At 40.6% G+C, this 16,990-nt stretch overlaps 1 protein-coding gene across 1 annotated transcript in view; it reads left to right on the forward strand.

Moving 5' to 3' along the window:
• Positions 1–16,990, forward strand: part of LOC125883213 (EF-hand calcium-binding domain-containing protein 6-like) — a 54,868-nt gene that overhangs the window by 17,446 nt on the left and 20,432 nt on the right. The window contains exons 11-12 of the mRNA XM_049567430.1: positions 1,759–1,899; positions 3,005–3,218. Coding sequence (XP_049423387.1) covers positions 1,759–1,899; positions 3,005–3,218 — 355 coding nt within the window. The remainder of the gene's footprint in view (positions 1–1,758; positions 1,900–3,004; positions 3,219–16,990) is intronic.

The raw sequence follows: 16,990 nt of genomic DNA on the forward strand, positions 1-16,990 counted from the left end.
CACTCACTCAATGGGGCAGCCTGGGGGGAGTCTGGAGGGTACACAAAATGTTTCCACAGTTGCACTGTTGGGTTGAGATGGCCAAATAAGCGACACCACTAGCTAGCTCCTACCAGACTCAATTGCAGAAAAATTAACCTATACATACTGTTCAAAAATATTTAACTTATCAGCAGGTACTATTTTAGTGGGATGCTCGATAAATATAAACACAATATTATTACACATCTTGAAACAAAAAATGACCTACTAAATATTGTGATTTAACTAAATTTATGGAGAATTTTATGGGTCCAAACACCACTTTTGTTCATGTCCAACAACCTTGGTCTCAGTGTTGAGATACATAAATAATTCAATTTGCTAATTCAATTAAAATATGACATGAATTCAAATGAAAGTGTTTCAAATAGCTATTACTTAACACCATATTATTATATTATAAATGTATATATATTTTTAAAGCTCATTTTTATGATTTTTTCATCTAAATGCATATGTCCCACACTTCTAAGTCCTTACCACGAATACAGTTACACACCAACTCTTGATCACTCCACAGTTCCACCAGTTTTCCAGGGAACTGGAACTGTGGAACTGTGGAACTGGTGGACTGTGTGTGTGTGTGTGTGTGTGTGTGTGTGTGTGTGTGTGTGTGTGTGTTTATATATGTGGGGGTGGGAGGGGCGGGTTTTCAATATGTATGTATTATTTTTGTTTGTTTTTATTCTGTGAAGCACTTTGTGCTGCATTTTTAATGTATGAAAAGTGCTATACAAATAAAGTTTGATTGACTGATTGATTGATACAGTACAAGAGAACAGAGACTAGTTCATGGTCTTGCATCTCACCAATGTCTCTTTAATGTTTACTATCTACCCAGTTTGCTGCTTACTGTTTGGTGCACGACAGAGATGAGCCAAAACTAAAATCTTACAGTAATATTAAGCATGTTTGTTTGTATCGGAACGTCAAGAGAAAAAGACAGACTTAAGACAGCTCAGACTGAGTTATATTACCACCTTAAACAGCTAAGATCACGGGAGCACGCCACAACTGTACCAACACTGTCATAATTTTATTCCAACATGGAAAGGTCTGAGACAATGAAATCGCTTGAAAAGTCATTTGGTGTAACGCTGTCCTAAAAATGTCAGGCAGGAACACTAGTAGGTAGGTAGTTTTTGGTGCATGTAAGGTCTTATAGAGACTTTCCTTTAAAGCTGCACAAATTCATACTTCCTTTTTAAAAAAGATGAATTAAATGACTCTGAAACGCAAAAACTGTTACTCAAAGTATAAAATGACAAAAAAACATTTCACCTCTGCAGTTCCCCTCAGCTCTGTGGAGGTGTTTTAACCTAGTGTTTTGACTTTCCCACTCTCATTAACTTTGTTTCCAGCAGCAGAAGGCAGCTGTTTTCAGCTAAAAATATAAAAAAAGTAGTGGTGGAGACCAAATTAGAGGTAAAAGGAGAGTAAATATTGGACTAATATCGGTCAGGTTGCCAGAGAGGAAACTTATTTTTCTTCCCCCAAATGATAAAATATAATTTGAAGGTACAATCTGGTTGAGTCCACAAACTTTACAATGTATCATACATGCTTAGTGGTGAAAACCCCCCACTTGTTTTGGTGCTACAGTATGATGCATTGCATGTTTGACTGTCTAGTGATGAAACTATGACCTTTGCTCAGTGTGGGGTTGAATTTGGGTTTTTCTCAGCTCACTCTCAGACTTTCCCTTTGTGTTTCCAGGCTCTGTGAGACCTCCAGTTCTAGACCTGGCAGTTCTTCTAAGTTGGTTTCTTACACTGGTTTTCTCAGAAACCTGGGAGTACCACTAACAGATGAAACATACCCATCCTCACTCCAAGAGGAGGGTAACCATACTGAGAGGTGAGCATAGAAAGAGATAGAGTATGTGGCTCAGACCTATGCTGTAGTGGCTGTTGCCCTACTGTATTAGCTATAGCATTTACTTGCTATTATCAGTTTCTTTCCTCTAACCCTAACTCCTTAAGCTGAACCCCCTGATCCATCAAACCTGTGGTGATCACTTCCTATGACTTCATTTTTGGGCCATGACAGGTGGAAATATGGACATCCTGCTGATACATAGTTCTCATTATGTTTTCAAGTTGTCCGTTCATCCGTATATGTGCGTGCTTAAGTATGTATGTTTCATTTTCGTGAACACGATATGTCATGAAGACTTTCAGGGATTTTCTTCAAATTTGGTACAAATGTCAACTTGAACTCAACAATAAACTGGTTAGATTTTGGTGGTCAACGGTGAAAGGGTAAAGTCAGGGTGACCTTGCATCCATCTCACTCTCGTGAATGTGATGCCTCGAGGGAATTTCTTCAAATTTGCCTCCAACACCTGCGTGGACTCAACAATGAAAGGATTAGATTTTGGTCATCAAGGGTCAAAGTCATTGTGGCTTTGGGTCGGTCTCATTCTTGTGAGCACGCTATCTCAAAAAGCCATGAGGGAATTTCCTCAAATTTGCCACAAACATCCACTTAGACTCAACGATGAATTGATTAGAACTTGGTGGTTCAAGGTCACTATGACCTTTTTAAAACTGTTGAGGCCATTACTCAAGATTTCAAACATTAATTATGACACATTTATCTATCATCTATCTAACAGACTATCTAATAGAATACAATGATGAAGTGATGACATTCTGGATAGACATGAATGTAAAATGTCACTGCAACATGACTTGTTCATGGAAACATATAACCACAAGGCGGTAATTCTACTTTATCTTAAGCATTACTTTTTACATCTGAAGAGGTGTTGTTGCATGTTTATATTTCAAGTTGGATTACAGCATGCTCTGGTCTCACTCTCAACTTGGAACAGGTTTTAACTCCAACTTTACTGGTCACTTTGAATTGTTCAAGTAGATTCTTGAATGCAGCCCTGTAAAGACCATCTGTTATTCATAGTCCCCTTGTATTACTGAGCTCTAAACAATCTGCCCTACAGCCGCTGCACATCACCTAAGTCAAGCCTTCAGTCAGCCAGGGAACAGCGGCCTGCCTTCAGCCTGCAGGTCACTTCAGACACCTTCAATATCCTGGACATTGTTTTCCAGAGGATGAGATCAAGGTTAGAGCAACGCAACAGCAGCCTGACTGACCGCATCCAGGCCATCACCCACAGCTCTGAGGGGATGCTAACAGAGACAGATGTACACAAAGTGAGTGTGGAACAATGTAAAGTTTAAATAATAATAATTAAAGGTGCCATTCTTTATTTAAACCCTTCATGCAGTCTGACTTACAGGATGTGAACTACCTTCCATTGGCATTTTTCAGTCAGAAACACCAACAAAAGACGACCAGGCCAGGATATAAGGTTGATGAGATACATGCTAATTAATAGTAAACATGTAATTTGTGCACAAGGCAAGGCATTCGTGCGCTAGGTGATTAGTTTTGCACCAAATGTGAATTCTGACAAATCTTAAAAGTGTACCTGCCTTTCACCTATCTCAGAATGACAGTGGGTCATTGACAGTGACCCCATGTTCTAGGCTTGGAGCATGAATTTCGCAGTAATTCAGGGCGTGCATTACTTAGCAGCTACGATCCGTTCTGCCGAATAATGTATTTAACCCTTGAACTTGGTAAGTTGGTAAGGACACTTAAAATTAAATCGATAGGAATCAAATGGTGTTATCAGCACATATTTTATTTGATCAACTTTGACAGATTTTACCACATTTAAAAAGTCTTTTAGTTTTTAAAAACTTGACATTTTAGAATAACAGGTAAGCAAAATTTTCAAAAATGAGCACTGGCGTTTGTCCATTTAGAAATATTGAGATATCAGTCAAAGAAACCTTGCAAATTTTAGACCAATAGAATGAATGAAGTTCTACTTCTGTAATCATCTAATAAATCACTGATGACTCTATTACACTTTTTGTGCTATACCCAGGGGTGAAAGTAGTTTTAAATTCTTGCCGGTACTATTACCAAAACCTTCACTGCTTCATATTGTTCACCTTTCCTCGCTTCATGCATTTTTAAAAAGCAAAGTCAAAAACCAAACAAACAAATAAAAACATATATTTAAGAAATAAAAACACTTCACAACGTGTGCAGTAAAATATTTGTTGTAATGTTTAGGATGCTGGCATACGAAACCTTGATGAGCACTTAAAACCATGCATGTCATTTTTTTCTTTTTCTCTTTTCCTCTTTACCTATTTTTCATTGTAAAAAACATTGATCAACATCCGCAATAAACTATTTACAAATATTTACTATTTAAATCACGCTTACAGTGTTTGAGCCAGCCACAAGAATGTGTGGAATTTCGGTGGTGTCATTTTTTGTTTGTCCTGTCCTGGTGCAAACTGCGTTTTTTGAAGTCCGTGGTCCAGTTGTGGAAAAATCAAACGTCCCAGTACAATAAATCAAATGCACTCCACCCGCTGTGTTTCGGAAGTAGACACGCATGCGCAGTCACATACTGCTGAGAGTAAACTCCCTGATTGTTAGCTCACACGCAGCTTATTCAAGCTGTTCTCTGTGTTGTTGAAATTAAACAAAATAACATGGAACATATCTGCTTATTATGCTATAGTGGGGCGGCTTACCTCAATATATCACAACAATCGTTCATTTTGTGATGAAAGCACAAAATTTGGTACAACATACAGTACAGGCCAAAAGTTTGGACACACCTTCTAATTCAATGCGTTTTCTTTATTTTCATGACTATTTACATTGTAGATTCTCACTGAAGGCATCAAAACTATGAATGAACACATGTGGAGTTATGTACTTAACAAAAAAAGGTGAAATAACTGAAAACATGTTTTATATTCTAGTTTCTTCAAAATAGCCACCCTTTGCTCTGATTACTGCTTTGCACACTCTTGGCATTCTCTCCATGAGCTTCAAGAGGTAGTCACCTGAAATGGTTTCCACTTCACAGGTGTGCCTTATCAGGGTTAATTAGTGGAATTTCTTGCTTTATCAATGGGGTTGGGACCATCAGTTGTGTTGTGCAGAAGTCAGGTTAATACACAGCCGACAGCCCTATTGGACAACTGTTAAAATTCATATTATGGCAAGAACCAATCAGCTAACTAAAGAAAAACAAGTGGCCATCATTACTTTAAGAAATGAACGTCAGTCAGTCCGGAAAATTGCAAAAACTTTAAATGTGTCCTCAAGTGGAGTCGCAAAAACCATCAAGCGCTACAACGAAACTGGCACACATGAGGACCGACCCAGGAAAGGAAGACCAAGAGTCAACTCTGCTTCTGAGGATAAGTTCATCCGAGTCACCAGCCTCAGAAATGGCAAGTTAACAGCAGCTCAGATCAGAGACCAGATGAATGCCACACAGAGTTCTAGCAGCAGACCCATCTCTAGAACAACTGTTAAGAGGAGACTGCGCAAATCAGGCCTTCATGGTCAAATAGCTGCTAGGAAACCACTGCTAAGGAGAGGCAACAAGCAGAAGAGATTTGTTTGCGCCAAGAAACACAAGGAATGGACATTAGACCAGTGGAACTCTGTGCTTTGGTCTGATGAGTCCAAATTTGAGATCTCTGGTTCCAACCGCCGTGTCTTTGTGAGACGCAGAAAAGGTGAACGGATGGATTCCACATGCCTGGTTCCCACTGTGAAGCATGGAGGAGGAGGTGTGATGGTGTGGGGGTGTTTTGCTGGTGACACTGTTGGGGATTTATTCAAAATTGAAGGCACACTGAACCAGCATGGCTACCACAGCATCCTGCAGCGACATGCCATCCCATCCGGTTTGCGTTTAGTTGGACCATCATTTATTTTTCAACAGGACAATGACCCCAAACACACCTCCAGGCTGTGTAAGGGCTATTTGACCAAGAAGGAGAGTGATGGAGTGCTGCGGCAGATGACCTGGCCTCCACAGTCACCGGACCTGAACCCAATGGAGATGGTTTGGGGTGAGCTGGACCGCAGAGTGAAGGCAAAGGGGCCAACAAGTGCTAAACACCTCTGGGAACTCCTTCAAGACTGTTGGAAAACCATTTCAGGTGACTACCTCTTGAAGCTCATGGAGAGAATGCCAAGAGTGTGCAAAGCAGTAATCAGAGCAAAGGGTGGCTATTTTGAAGAAACTAGAATATAAAACATGTTTTCAGTTATTTCACCTTTTTTTGTTAAGTACATAACTCCACATGTGTTCATTCATAGTTTTGATGCCTTCAGTGAGAATCTACAATGTAAATAGTCATGAAAATAAAGAAAACGCATTGAATTAGAAGGTGTGTCCAAACTTTTGGCCTGGTGCTTTCATCACAAAATGAACGATAGTTTAACTATGCCGCCCCACTACTACTGACTTTAATTGGGATATTTTTTGATGAACTGAATGACATTTAACGGAGTGTTGCACATCTCGAAGGCTGGGCTCATAGGAGACCACCGGACTCTCTCCCAGGGGAGAGGCTGGAAGAGAGAGGGCGGATGTCTGGACAAGGCTCCGTCAAGCATGGACCAAAACACAGCACGGACGGTTCAGAAGCAATTCGGAATGAGTTAAAAGCAATTAATAAACAGACAAAGTGGTGTTTAAAACTGCATTGCTAGCAGATCTATTTTCTGGCCTAAAATGCAGCCGTGACTGGTTCTGAATGTGGGCTTAAGCAGGCAGCCGCTCTCTCCTCTTTCTGGTACTGCGTACCGTCACTGAATCTTTAAGTGGCCTACACAGTACCAGACCGTACCAGCTTACTTTCATCCCTGGCTGTACCACCGAACTCGGAGTGGAGATAAGGTCTTCAGATGGATAGAGGGGATTTTTTAAAAAAGTGAAACACAATAAGTCAATCAATCAATCAATTTTATTTATATTTATAAGTGATTTCTTTTAAAACATATTATACATTTTAGGAAATACCTATACAGCGTCAGTGTTGTTTTGTTCATCTAGTGTGTGTAAGCAGCAAGTTCGCTATGCCCAACAAGCTCTCAGCTCTTTCAGTCTAATAATGAATAAACATCTCTGTTAAATTCCACAGTCATATAAACACAAGCTAAACAGCCGTCACTAGCATACCTTTAAGTCTTTCTGGCTGAAGCGGCTACCCAGCCTGCCAGCGGTTACTGCTCACTACTGTGGGCAAGCTAACATTAGCTGCTGTTAGCTGCTGAACAAGAGGCTATTACTGTATAGTAGCTCTTGTTTGTGCACTGTATAGTAGCTCTTGCTCCTGGCGGACTCTCATAGCAGCTAAGTCAATAGCATACACAGCCGCTGCAGAGTGCATTTGTTCTTCACCCCGAAGGGAGTGTGCGCTGTGTTTCTATAGACAGTGCGTACTACTGGCTTAGCTGCTAATGAGAGAACTTGGTGATCGTGAGCGTGAGGGGTTAGCTCCACCCTCTCATCCAAATTTGGTCACTTCTGGCTCCAAAAATCTAAGATGGCGAAAAGGCCAAAATCAAGAAATCAAGGCTTCAAAATGTGAGTCCACAAATCAATGGATGATGATATGGAGGCTACAGCCATTACTTTTTTAGAGTTTATGTTTAATGCACTCTATTTTGTGGTCAAAGTGTGTTAATATATGGATACACAATATTAGATTAGATTTTTTTGCCAACATCCAATATGCCAATATGTAACAACTCATTTGACCGATAACATTATTAATATATTGATACACCTTTTCCCCCACCTTATTTTAGTGACCATCAAGTCTCTTCTGTAGTGGAATTCACATCATATTATTCATACTTACTATTGTGACAGCCCACCAGAAAAAGCATGTTGGCCAATTCTGATATTTCATTTTAATGCCAATATTGGCCGAAACCAATGACATGCTGATATTATAGAGCATTCCTATTTTAATTGAACTGTGCTATCATATAATATTATCATCATGATATCCAGTGCCTACAGAAAATGTGTCCTACCTTTTCTCACATTATATTGGGGAATTAAAATTAATTAAATCTAACTTTTCTAGCTGTAATAAAACATTATAACCCTTACCATCAAAGTGAAAATAACATTATAAAAAAACAGTTAGGAACAGTTATTATATTTTATAACACAAAATACCTGGCTCCCATAAGTAATCAGCTTTTATTATAAACTTGCTGAGGTACAAGCAATCATTTTCCAGACCACATGCCAGGCTAACTGGCTCTCATTTGATATCAGCTGTGGTGTTTTTGATTACATAAGAGTAAAACCAGCTGTTCCTTCAGGGTTCCACTACTAGTAGTGCATGGTACTGAAAAGAATTCACCGTGGCTGCACAAGTGCTTTCACAGGGGCTTCAGGATTAAGTTGTGGAAAAGCACAAGTTAGGACAGCACAAAAAGTTTTCAAAGGTTTTAATTATTCCTCTGAATACTGTTCAGAGCATCATTAAGAAGTGGAGAGTGTGTGGCACCACCAGCACCTTGCCTAGATTGAGTCGTCCATACAAACTGGAAGGCTGAGCTAGGAGGAAGCTACCAAAAGGCTAATGGCAACTTGCAAGTCTGTGAATGTGACAACAATCTTACAAGCTTTACTCAAAGCTGGCCGGCATGGCAGGGTGGCAAGAAAGAGGCCTCTTCTAAAAAAAGTGCCACACTAAGTCTAATTTTTGCTTCGGAAAAGAAAAAAAAACACTTGGTAGATTGTGATGCCATGTGACAAAAGGTTTTATGGTCAGATGAGACCAAGATTGAACTTTTTGGACTAAATTGCAAGTGCTATCTTTGGCAAAAACAAGAATACACCACCCAAAACACACCATACCTACTGTGAAGCATGGTGGTGGCAACATTATGTTGTGAGGGTGTTTCTTTTTAGTGTGGACTGGGCTGTTGGTCAGGATTGAGGGGAAAATGGATGCTGCCAAGCACACCCAAATTCTTGATGAAGACCTGTGACCCTCTGCTAGACAGCTGAAGATGGGTAGTTCACAACCCTAAAAACACTACCAAAAAAAAAAAAAAAAAACCAACTCAGTAGCTTAAGGATTGAAAAGTTGTCCTTCTGTGGGTGGGCTTGAAGAGAGCAGTCCATTGTCTCTCACCAGGCAGTTTGACTGAGCTCCAACAACTCTGCAAGGAAGACTGGACTAATATTCCCCACTTTTAATGCACAAATCTGGTAGTGACATATTCAAACAGACTGATGGCTGTAATTAAAAGGTGGTTCTATGAAGTACTAAATCAAGGGACAGATCACTTTTCCAAGCCTGTTATTCCAGTTTATTAATTTTAATTAACTCTCAGAACTTCATCCGTAAGATGAATGTTAAGGGCAAAATATGTAAATAAAGCTGGAACAGATATTTTTTAATGGGACAGCCAGTCAAGTTACAGTTGACATCCATATCTCTCCAGACTCATGTAGCTCATATGTATGACAGTGCAAAGCTTTCAATGTGGATGTTTCAAAGAGAGTGTCTACAAATTCTTAAACATGGATGCTTCATAAGCGTCTTCAACCTGGCAGCACAGAAGATCTATGCAGTCACCCAAGCTTCAAAATCAGTGTCACTAATTCAGTATCTGACCAAATGTCTTCCCTTTTGTTCCTGAGATATAGCATTGAATAATGGCCAGAAGTGTTTTTGCAGAAAATTCTGATGTCTCAGTGAGGCTGACCTTTGACCCTTTGGATAGAAAATGTCATTACTTCATCATTTTATTCTATTGGTCATTTGTGTGAAATTTTGTCATAATTAGCCTGTAAATTCTTCAGTAATAAAATTCTAGTTCTAATCTGTTAAACCTTCTTGTTCAAGTGGACGTTTGTGCCAAATTTGAAGAAATTCCCTGACTGCATTCCTGAGATATTGCATTTGGGATAATGAGATGGATGCCAGGCCACAGTGACCTTGAGCTTAGACTGTCAAAATCTAATCACTTAATGTTTGAGTCCAGGTGTAGGTTTGTGCCAAATTTGAGGAAAACATCCTCAAGGTGCATTTGAGAAATTGCATGCACAAAAATCGGATGGACGGACAACCGTGAAACATAATGGCTCTGGCCACGGCTGTCACCAAAGCAGAGGGATAAAAAATGTCTCTATTTCAAAGGGGTAGTGCCGGCCTGTGGCACAAGCAGTATAGGCGAATGCTGAGGGTGCCGCCATCCAGCCACAAATGGGGTGAATGCAATACAAAATCCAATGCAATGATTGGTCTGAGTTTTCTTAGAACCGTATGAGAATTGTGTAATTATAAGTTTTTATCTCTGGTGGAATTCACTCACATTTTAGTGTGCCATCAGGGTATTAATATCATTTTAACCTAAAAAAAGAAAAGCATAAAATTACTTACCAGAAAGGTAAGTGTTGCTTTAAAGAAGCAAAAAGCGTAATCGTTTCACCGCTAGGTTTGCTGTTGTGCAATGTCTGTAGACCAAAACAAAGTGTGTCATGAGCCACACCTCCCTCTACCTCTGCTCCCCACCCCCCACTCGCCTCATCTAAACTTAGTTTAGCAGTTAGCGATGTTTCACTCACTCTCGGTCTCTGCTGTCTTTAGCTATTCCCCTGCCTACTTCAATGATGATGGTACCTCAATCAGTCAATCAATCAATTTTATTTATAAAGCCCAGCATAATAAATTAACAGTAATCCGTATGACACAATGAGAGAGAGAGAGAGAGAGAGAGAGAGAGAGATGCAGGTAATGACAGTAGCTTACAACAACATTATTGAAAGTAATAATATTATAGTTATAGTTCTGGCTACTGTGGTACAATATGTTGAAAGTATGTATTAATATCTGACAATAGTCATATGTGTATAATAACAGTAGAAGTATGACTAATGACTAATGATGGCAGCAGCAGCAGGAGGCATCTGGCAGGACCACAGCAGCAGCACAACCACACACGTCACGCTGTCCAGGCACCGCTGCGATATGAGTTAATCTGAGAGACAGCGGAGCACAAAGGCTCCGGAGAAGAAGCCGAGTTAGTGACATCCAGAATGGTCGAGTTAGCAAGATGCAGTAATAGAATACGAGAGAGAGAGAGAGAGAGAGAGAGAGAAGGAGAGAAGGTGCCCGGTGTATTATAGGGGGGTCCTCCGGCAGACTAGGCCTAAGTCAGCCTAACTAGGGGCTGGTACAGGACAAGCCTGAGCCAGCCCTAACTATAAGCTTTATCAAAGAGGAAAGTCTTAAGTCTAGTCTTAAATGTGGAGACGGTGTCTGCCTCCCGGACCTACCTGTAATAATTGTAATATATTTGCTGAGATAGAGGCGAGGCTCAGAAACTAGAGGAGCTGGTAGAAGCGCTCCATAGCTGTAAGTTACTCCAGTAGCCAGTGGCAGCCGACTCGGCTAGAGCCATCGCTGGATCCTGGCTAGTGCTAACACCGGGAGCTAACGCTAACGTTCCTACTCTTCTCCGTGAGTGAGAGCGATGTTTTAGCCTGGCTGCCCGCCAGGCTACATTTTACAATGCTAATTGCAAATGTTAGCTGGGCTGCCGGGCTACTCACCTAACACAACCCTAACGCCTGACCCATTGCTGGGACCAAGCCGCTATTAACTCAAGCTCCGAACATTAACCCATGCTACGATTGTAACATTAAATTTAATTGAATCGACATAGCTACATGTGCCTAACGTTACTGTAACACTAATTAAAACAGACATTTGACTTTATGTTGTACCTGTCCAGGAGAAAAAGAGTTAGCTCTGAGTCAAATTGTAGCCCCTTTAGCTCTTGCATTGCTCCCCACCTTGGAAATGCAAGGCCAATGTCAATCTGGGTTCTGTCTCTTTCTTTATCCGACAACTTCTTCACCAATGACTGTTGTTTCTTTAGAGGTAATGTCGGATCCTGGTCGTCTTCAGGTGAACGTTTCGTTCCGCTCTCTGCCATTTCGCTTCAAAAATACACGCTGCCATTGCTCACTGACCGTAGCCTTTTATAGGGAGGGAGGGCCAAGGGCTCCCAGAGGAAGGAGGAGGCGGCAATTCACATGAACGTACATGAACGTGCAGCCGGACCGGCTTGTAAACAAGGGGCTGGAGATCAACAAATAGAGAGGGTGTGTGACGACATGCTGTACTCCAGATGAAATTAGACCCCTAGTTCTTCACATAGTGATTTTTTAATTCCTTCAATCTAGAAATGATGAATTTCCGCTTATTGCCCCTTTAAGTGGGTAGGTCAAAGTTAAATCAGGAAGTCTGTCTATAAAGTGAGGTCCTGTTATATTTATCCATGCACACACAGAAATTTGTTACAGGATAATTTAAATGCCTAAACAAAAACAAATCAATCAACATTAATTACAATACACATTCTAATTTTGTATTTGTTTCGTCTGTCAGTTTGCCCTGCCATGATTAATTTACAACATGTTACTGTAAATGGACAATTATTTTTTCTTTTTGTCTTTGAAGGGAACTTATTATGCTTTTCCTTTATTACTGTGGTTAAAATTAAAAATGTTCATACTAAACATGGCAAAAGCTTCAAATAATGAGGTCAGCGTATGTAGAAGTAATCCCTGTGAGCAGAAACTAAAGGCTTCAGATCGTTCTGGAAAATCTGTTTCCAGCTGTGAAGAGTTTGGTGTAGAAGCTTCTCTTTTTTATTTCTCATTGTAGAAAGGTCTGCTTTACTTTGTTACAGTCATTCCATGGCTGCAATGATGTTGAAGAGGACCAGGCCCCCAAGAAGTGCACCTGGCTTTGAAGCCAAATTTTGTTGTGGCCAAACAGTGCTACTACAATTTCCTGGGTCCGTCATGTGATGCCACTGGGCTTAAAAACACTTTTTCCCAGAGACTTACATTGGGAAAGAGACATCTGTCTATTAGTGGATAATTTTTTTGAGTGTCACAACCAGTGTTGGACTACTCTAATATGTAATGTATTACTAATTATTGTAACTCTTTTCAAGGGTAATAATGTTACTTTACTTATTATTCCTTGCCAACATTAATTCGTAACACTACTTGTTACATTACTTTTCCATTACACCCAATAAAATTGGTAATTGCATGTCTCCCCAAACTTCAGATCTATGCCCTTGTGTGAATGTCAGAGTAATTGCCAGTAAGTGTAGCTGAGGCTAGATAGTTGTTTGGTTGTTAACCAGTGTTGCGCTACAACCGACCTCCGTGGCCGAGAAGGACTCACCTTTGGTGTGGTGTATTTGCTGGAGCTTCACGTTGTTGTGCTGTTGGTCGAAGTAGGTGTTTCAGACCAGAGGTCATGTTTTTTACACAGTGGAAAGAGTTTTAGTACGACTGCTTGCAGCAATAGTGTTCTTGTCTTATTTTTTCATTCTGACAAAATCAAAGTAGTGAATATTTTCTAGGGCTGTAGTCATCAAAGAAAATCTTGACTAAAGCCGAACGTAATCTTCAACTCATCGATTAGTCGTGGGGGGAAAAAAATCTGCATGTTATTTTTACTTCTGCGGTGGTGTGTCTGTGTCACTCTGCAGTTACACCTCCAAAACACTAGTCAGCGGTGGAGTACTGTGTTAAGTGCTGTAAAGTTTAGTTCAAATCAATGTTTATTTATAAAGTCGATTCAAAACACATATTAAATATGGCTTAAATAGAGACAATTTCAAACACAAGTCCACAAATTGTCTTCACTATAAATCGCAGAACTGACAGACAAACACTTGTCTTTATCTGGACACATTTCCCCCACCAATGTAACATGCTAACATTATTAGCACAAGTCTATGGCATTTTACATTGTATAAACTAGCCTAGCGTCTAGCGATCTTCTCCTCTTCTCATATAAAGCCAGAGACAACAGCAACATTTAACAAAGGTAACAGCACACAGTTTGGCTCCATTTCAACTCACAGGGTTCACCGACAAAACAACTGTCTTATACTAAACACGTTTTCCAAGCAAATACAACATGCTAATGTTATTAGCGTCAGCCTATGGCGTTTTACATTTTTATACATTATCCTAGCAACTAGCAATCTTTCCCTCTTCTCATATAAAGTCAGGGACAACAGCAGCATTTGACAAATGTAACGGCACACAATTTGGCTCCATTGCATCTCACAAGATTCACCGATAAAACAACTGTCACAATAAACATGTTTTCCAAACAAAATACAGCATACTAACGTTATTAGCGCCAGCCTATGGCATTTGGGAATTGCCCATTGGTTCGACAGCCCATTGGTTCGACATCCCATTGTTCCGACCATATTAAACTCATTGTTCCGAAGTCCGTTCCGAAATCATCATGATGCCCTGTGGTTAAGGTCTGGTTAGGTTTAGGCACAAAAACCACTTGGTTAGGGTTAGGAAAAGATCATGGTGTGGGTTAAAATGACAAAGAAAGTGACAAACACATAAGCCGTGAGCCTGCTCCGCCTCAAGCCGGTCGTGGCGCACCATACGCCCGCCGCGAGCCATTCAGCACAGCGGACAGTCAGACTAATGGGATGTTGAACCAATGGGCTGTCGAACCAATGACATGGACCCTGGCATTTTACATTGTATACATTAGCCTAGCGACGACCGGAGATTTCCTCTGCTCACATGAAGCCAGGATAAATCCCGAAGTATAAATACCTTAAGGCTAAATCTCACACAAGACTTAAAATGCTATTTCAGTGGAGGCTTTACTGTCTTCACAATTTATTGTTTCTTATATGTGAAATACAAGTGGATACAAGCTTCGTGTCCACTGAGGGAAATGGTGTCAGAAACAGTGTTGCTAGATCTCGCGAGACAAATAAGCAACCAGGCCTGTGAAAACAAGCCCAAAACAAGCGACTTTTTCGACGGACCCCCCTAGGTTCCGGGGAGAGAAAAATAAATAAACTGTGTGCACTGTTTTACAATCCGTGGGGACGTGTGGGTACAGATTGTCAATATACATGCATGTGGACAGATTGATAAACAGTGTGCAGTTTTGCAAAACTGTACCCATGGTACACAGTTTATTTATTTTCTCCCCCCTGAGCTTAAGGACAATGACTACAAGTGGGAGTTAAACCACCTTTTAACATTATTTAATTAACATTAGAAAACAGATGGGATATCAAATATAGAATGTCCCAAGTACATTATATAAACCTCTGATAATTAAAATTTGCACACACAAATAAATATCATCCTGAATTCACAAAAAATTCACCAGAAAAAAACACATTACCCTGCTCTGCCTCTGATTGGCTAGTACTCGTTGCCATCAGGGTCAGAGCCAATTAGAAGCAGGATGCAGGTGGGAAAAAACTCTGCTGTCTCCTGTGTGTATGGGGAAAGGGGAGGGACAGAGGGAACAGGCAAGACAAACTATCCTACATTTGAATAACATATCGAAAATATCTACTTCACAACTTATTATGGAGCTGGGAACAAGCCCAAATAAGCAACTACACTTTAGAAACAAGCCCAAAAAAAAGCAACCCACGACTACCAATATTTCAATCAATTCAATCAATCAATTTTATTTATAAAGCCCAATATCACAAATCACAATTTGCCTCACAGGGCTTTACAGCATACGACATCCCTCTGTCCTTATGACCCTCGCAGCGGATAAGGAAAAACTCCCCAAAAAACCCCTTTAACGGGGAAAAAAAACGGTAGAAACCTCAGGAAGAGCAACTGAGGAGGGATCCCTCTTCCAGGACGGACAGACGTGCAATAGATGTCGTACAGAACAGATCAACATGATAAATTAACAGTAATCCATATGACACAGAGAGAGAGAGAGAGAGAGAGAGAGAGAGATGCAGGTAATGACAGTATCTTACAACAACATTAATGAAAGTAATAATATTATAGTTATAGTTCTGGTTACTGCGGTACAATATGTTGAAAGTATGTATTAATACCTGGCAGTATACATGTGTGACAATAGTCATATGTGTATAATAACAGAAGAAGTATGACTAATGACTAATGATGGCAGCAGCAGCAGGAGGCATCTGGCGGGACCACGGCAGCAGCACAACCACACACGTCACGCTGTCCAGGCACCGCTGTGATATGAGTTAATCTGAGAGACAGTGGAGCACAAAGGCTCCGGAGAAGAAGCCGAGTTAGTGACATCCAGAATGGCCGGGTTAGCTAGATGCAGTAATAGGATACGAGAGAGAGAGAAGGAGAGAAGGGGCCCGGTGTATTATAGAGGGGTCCTCCGGCAGACTAGGCCTAAGTCAGCCTAACTAAGGGCTGGTACAGGGCAAGCCTGAGCCAGCCCTAACTATAAGCTTTATCAAAGAGGAAAGTCTTAAGTCTAGTCTTAAATGTGGAGACGGTGTCTGCCTCCCGGACCATAACAGGAAGATGATTCCACTGTAAGCGACTTTACAGAAAAACAAGCCCAAAGTCGCTCATAATAAGCGGACTTGGCAACACTGGTCAGAAACAGACAGGAGGTCTGTGTCACCGTGACGCTGAGTGTGAGGGTGGGCAAAATAATAGATTAATCCTGGAAAGCTGTTGATGTAGCACTTTTCTCCTTATGAAAGTAACACAGCGATTACTCGACTAATGAGAATTTGGTCAGACGAGAGCATATCAACCAAATAATCGACTAGTCAACGAGGAGACTATAACCCTAATATTTTCAGCCTCTAAGGTACGCGTTTCCGTCTTCCAAACTAGCTTGTTGCTTTGTGACGTGCCTGTGCAGCATGACAGTTTTGAAAATGAGTCTGCTGATGTGATGTTGTATTTCAAGTCAGTAGTGGGGTGATAACTAGTGATGGTGTGATGAAGCCCCGTAAATGTGTTGAATCTTTCAGGCCAATTGCTTCGCCAAAAGGGCAATCACACGAAGCCCTGTTTAACAGCTCATTTAGTACTGACATCTGCTGGTCATTTGATGTACAGCATTCCTACTGTGATATTACATGTGGGCTACATGCCAGAATCCCCTTATGAGGTATTCTAAAAGGTTAGAGTGCTTGTGTGACTGGGTCACTCAATCCTCTGCACTTAATGATCTTCAGAATCACATCGGATCATGCAAAACACTTTCTGTATTTCCCA

Source organism: Epinephelus fuscoguttatus, linkage group LG22 (genome assembly GCF_011397635.1).
Source record: "Epinephelus fuscoguttatus linkage group LG22, E.fuscoguttatus.final_Chr_v1".
In the NCBI taxonomy this organism is placed as follows: Eukaryota; Metazoa; Chordata; class Actinopteri; order Perciformes; family Serranidae; genus Epinephelus; species Epinephelus fuscoguttatus.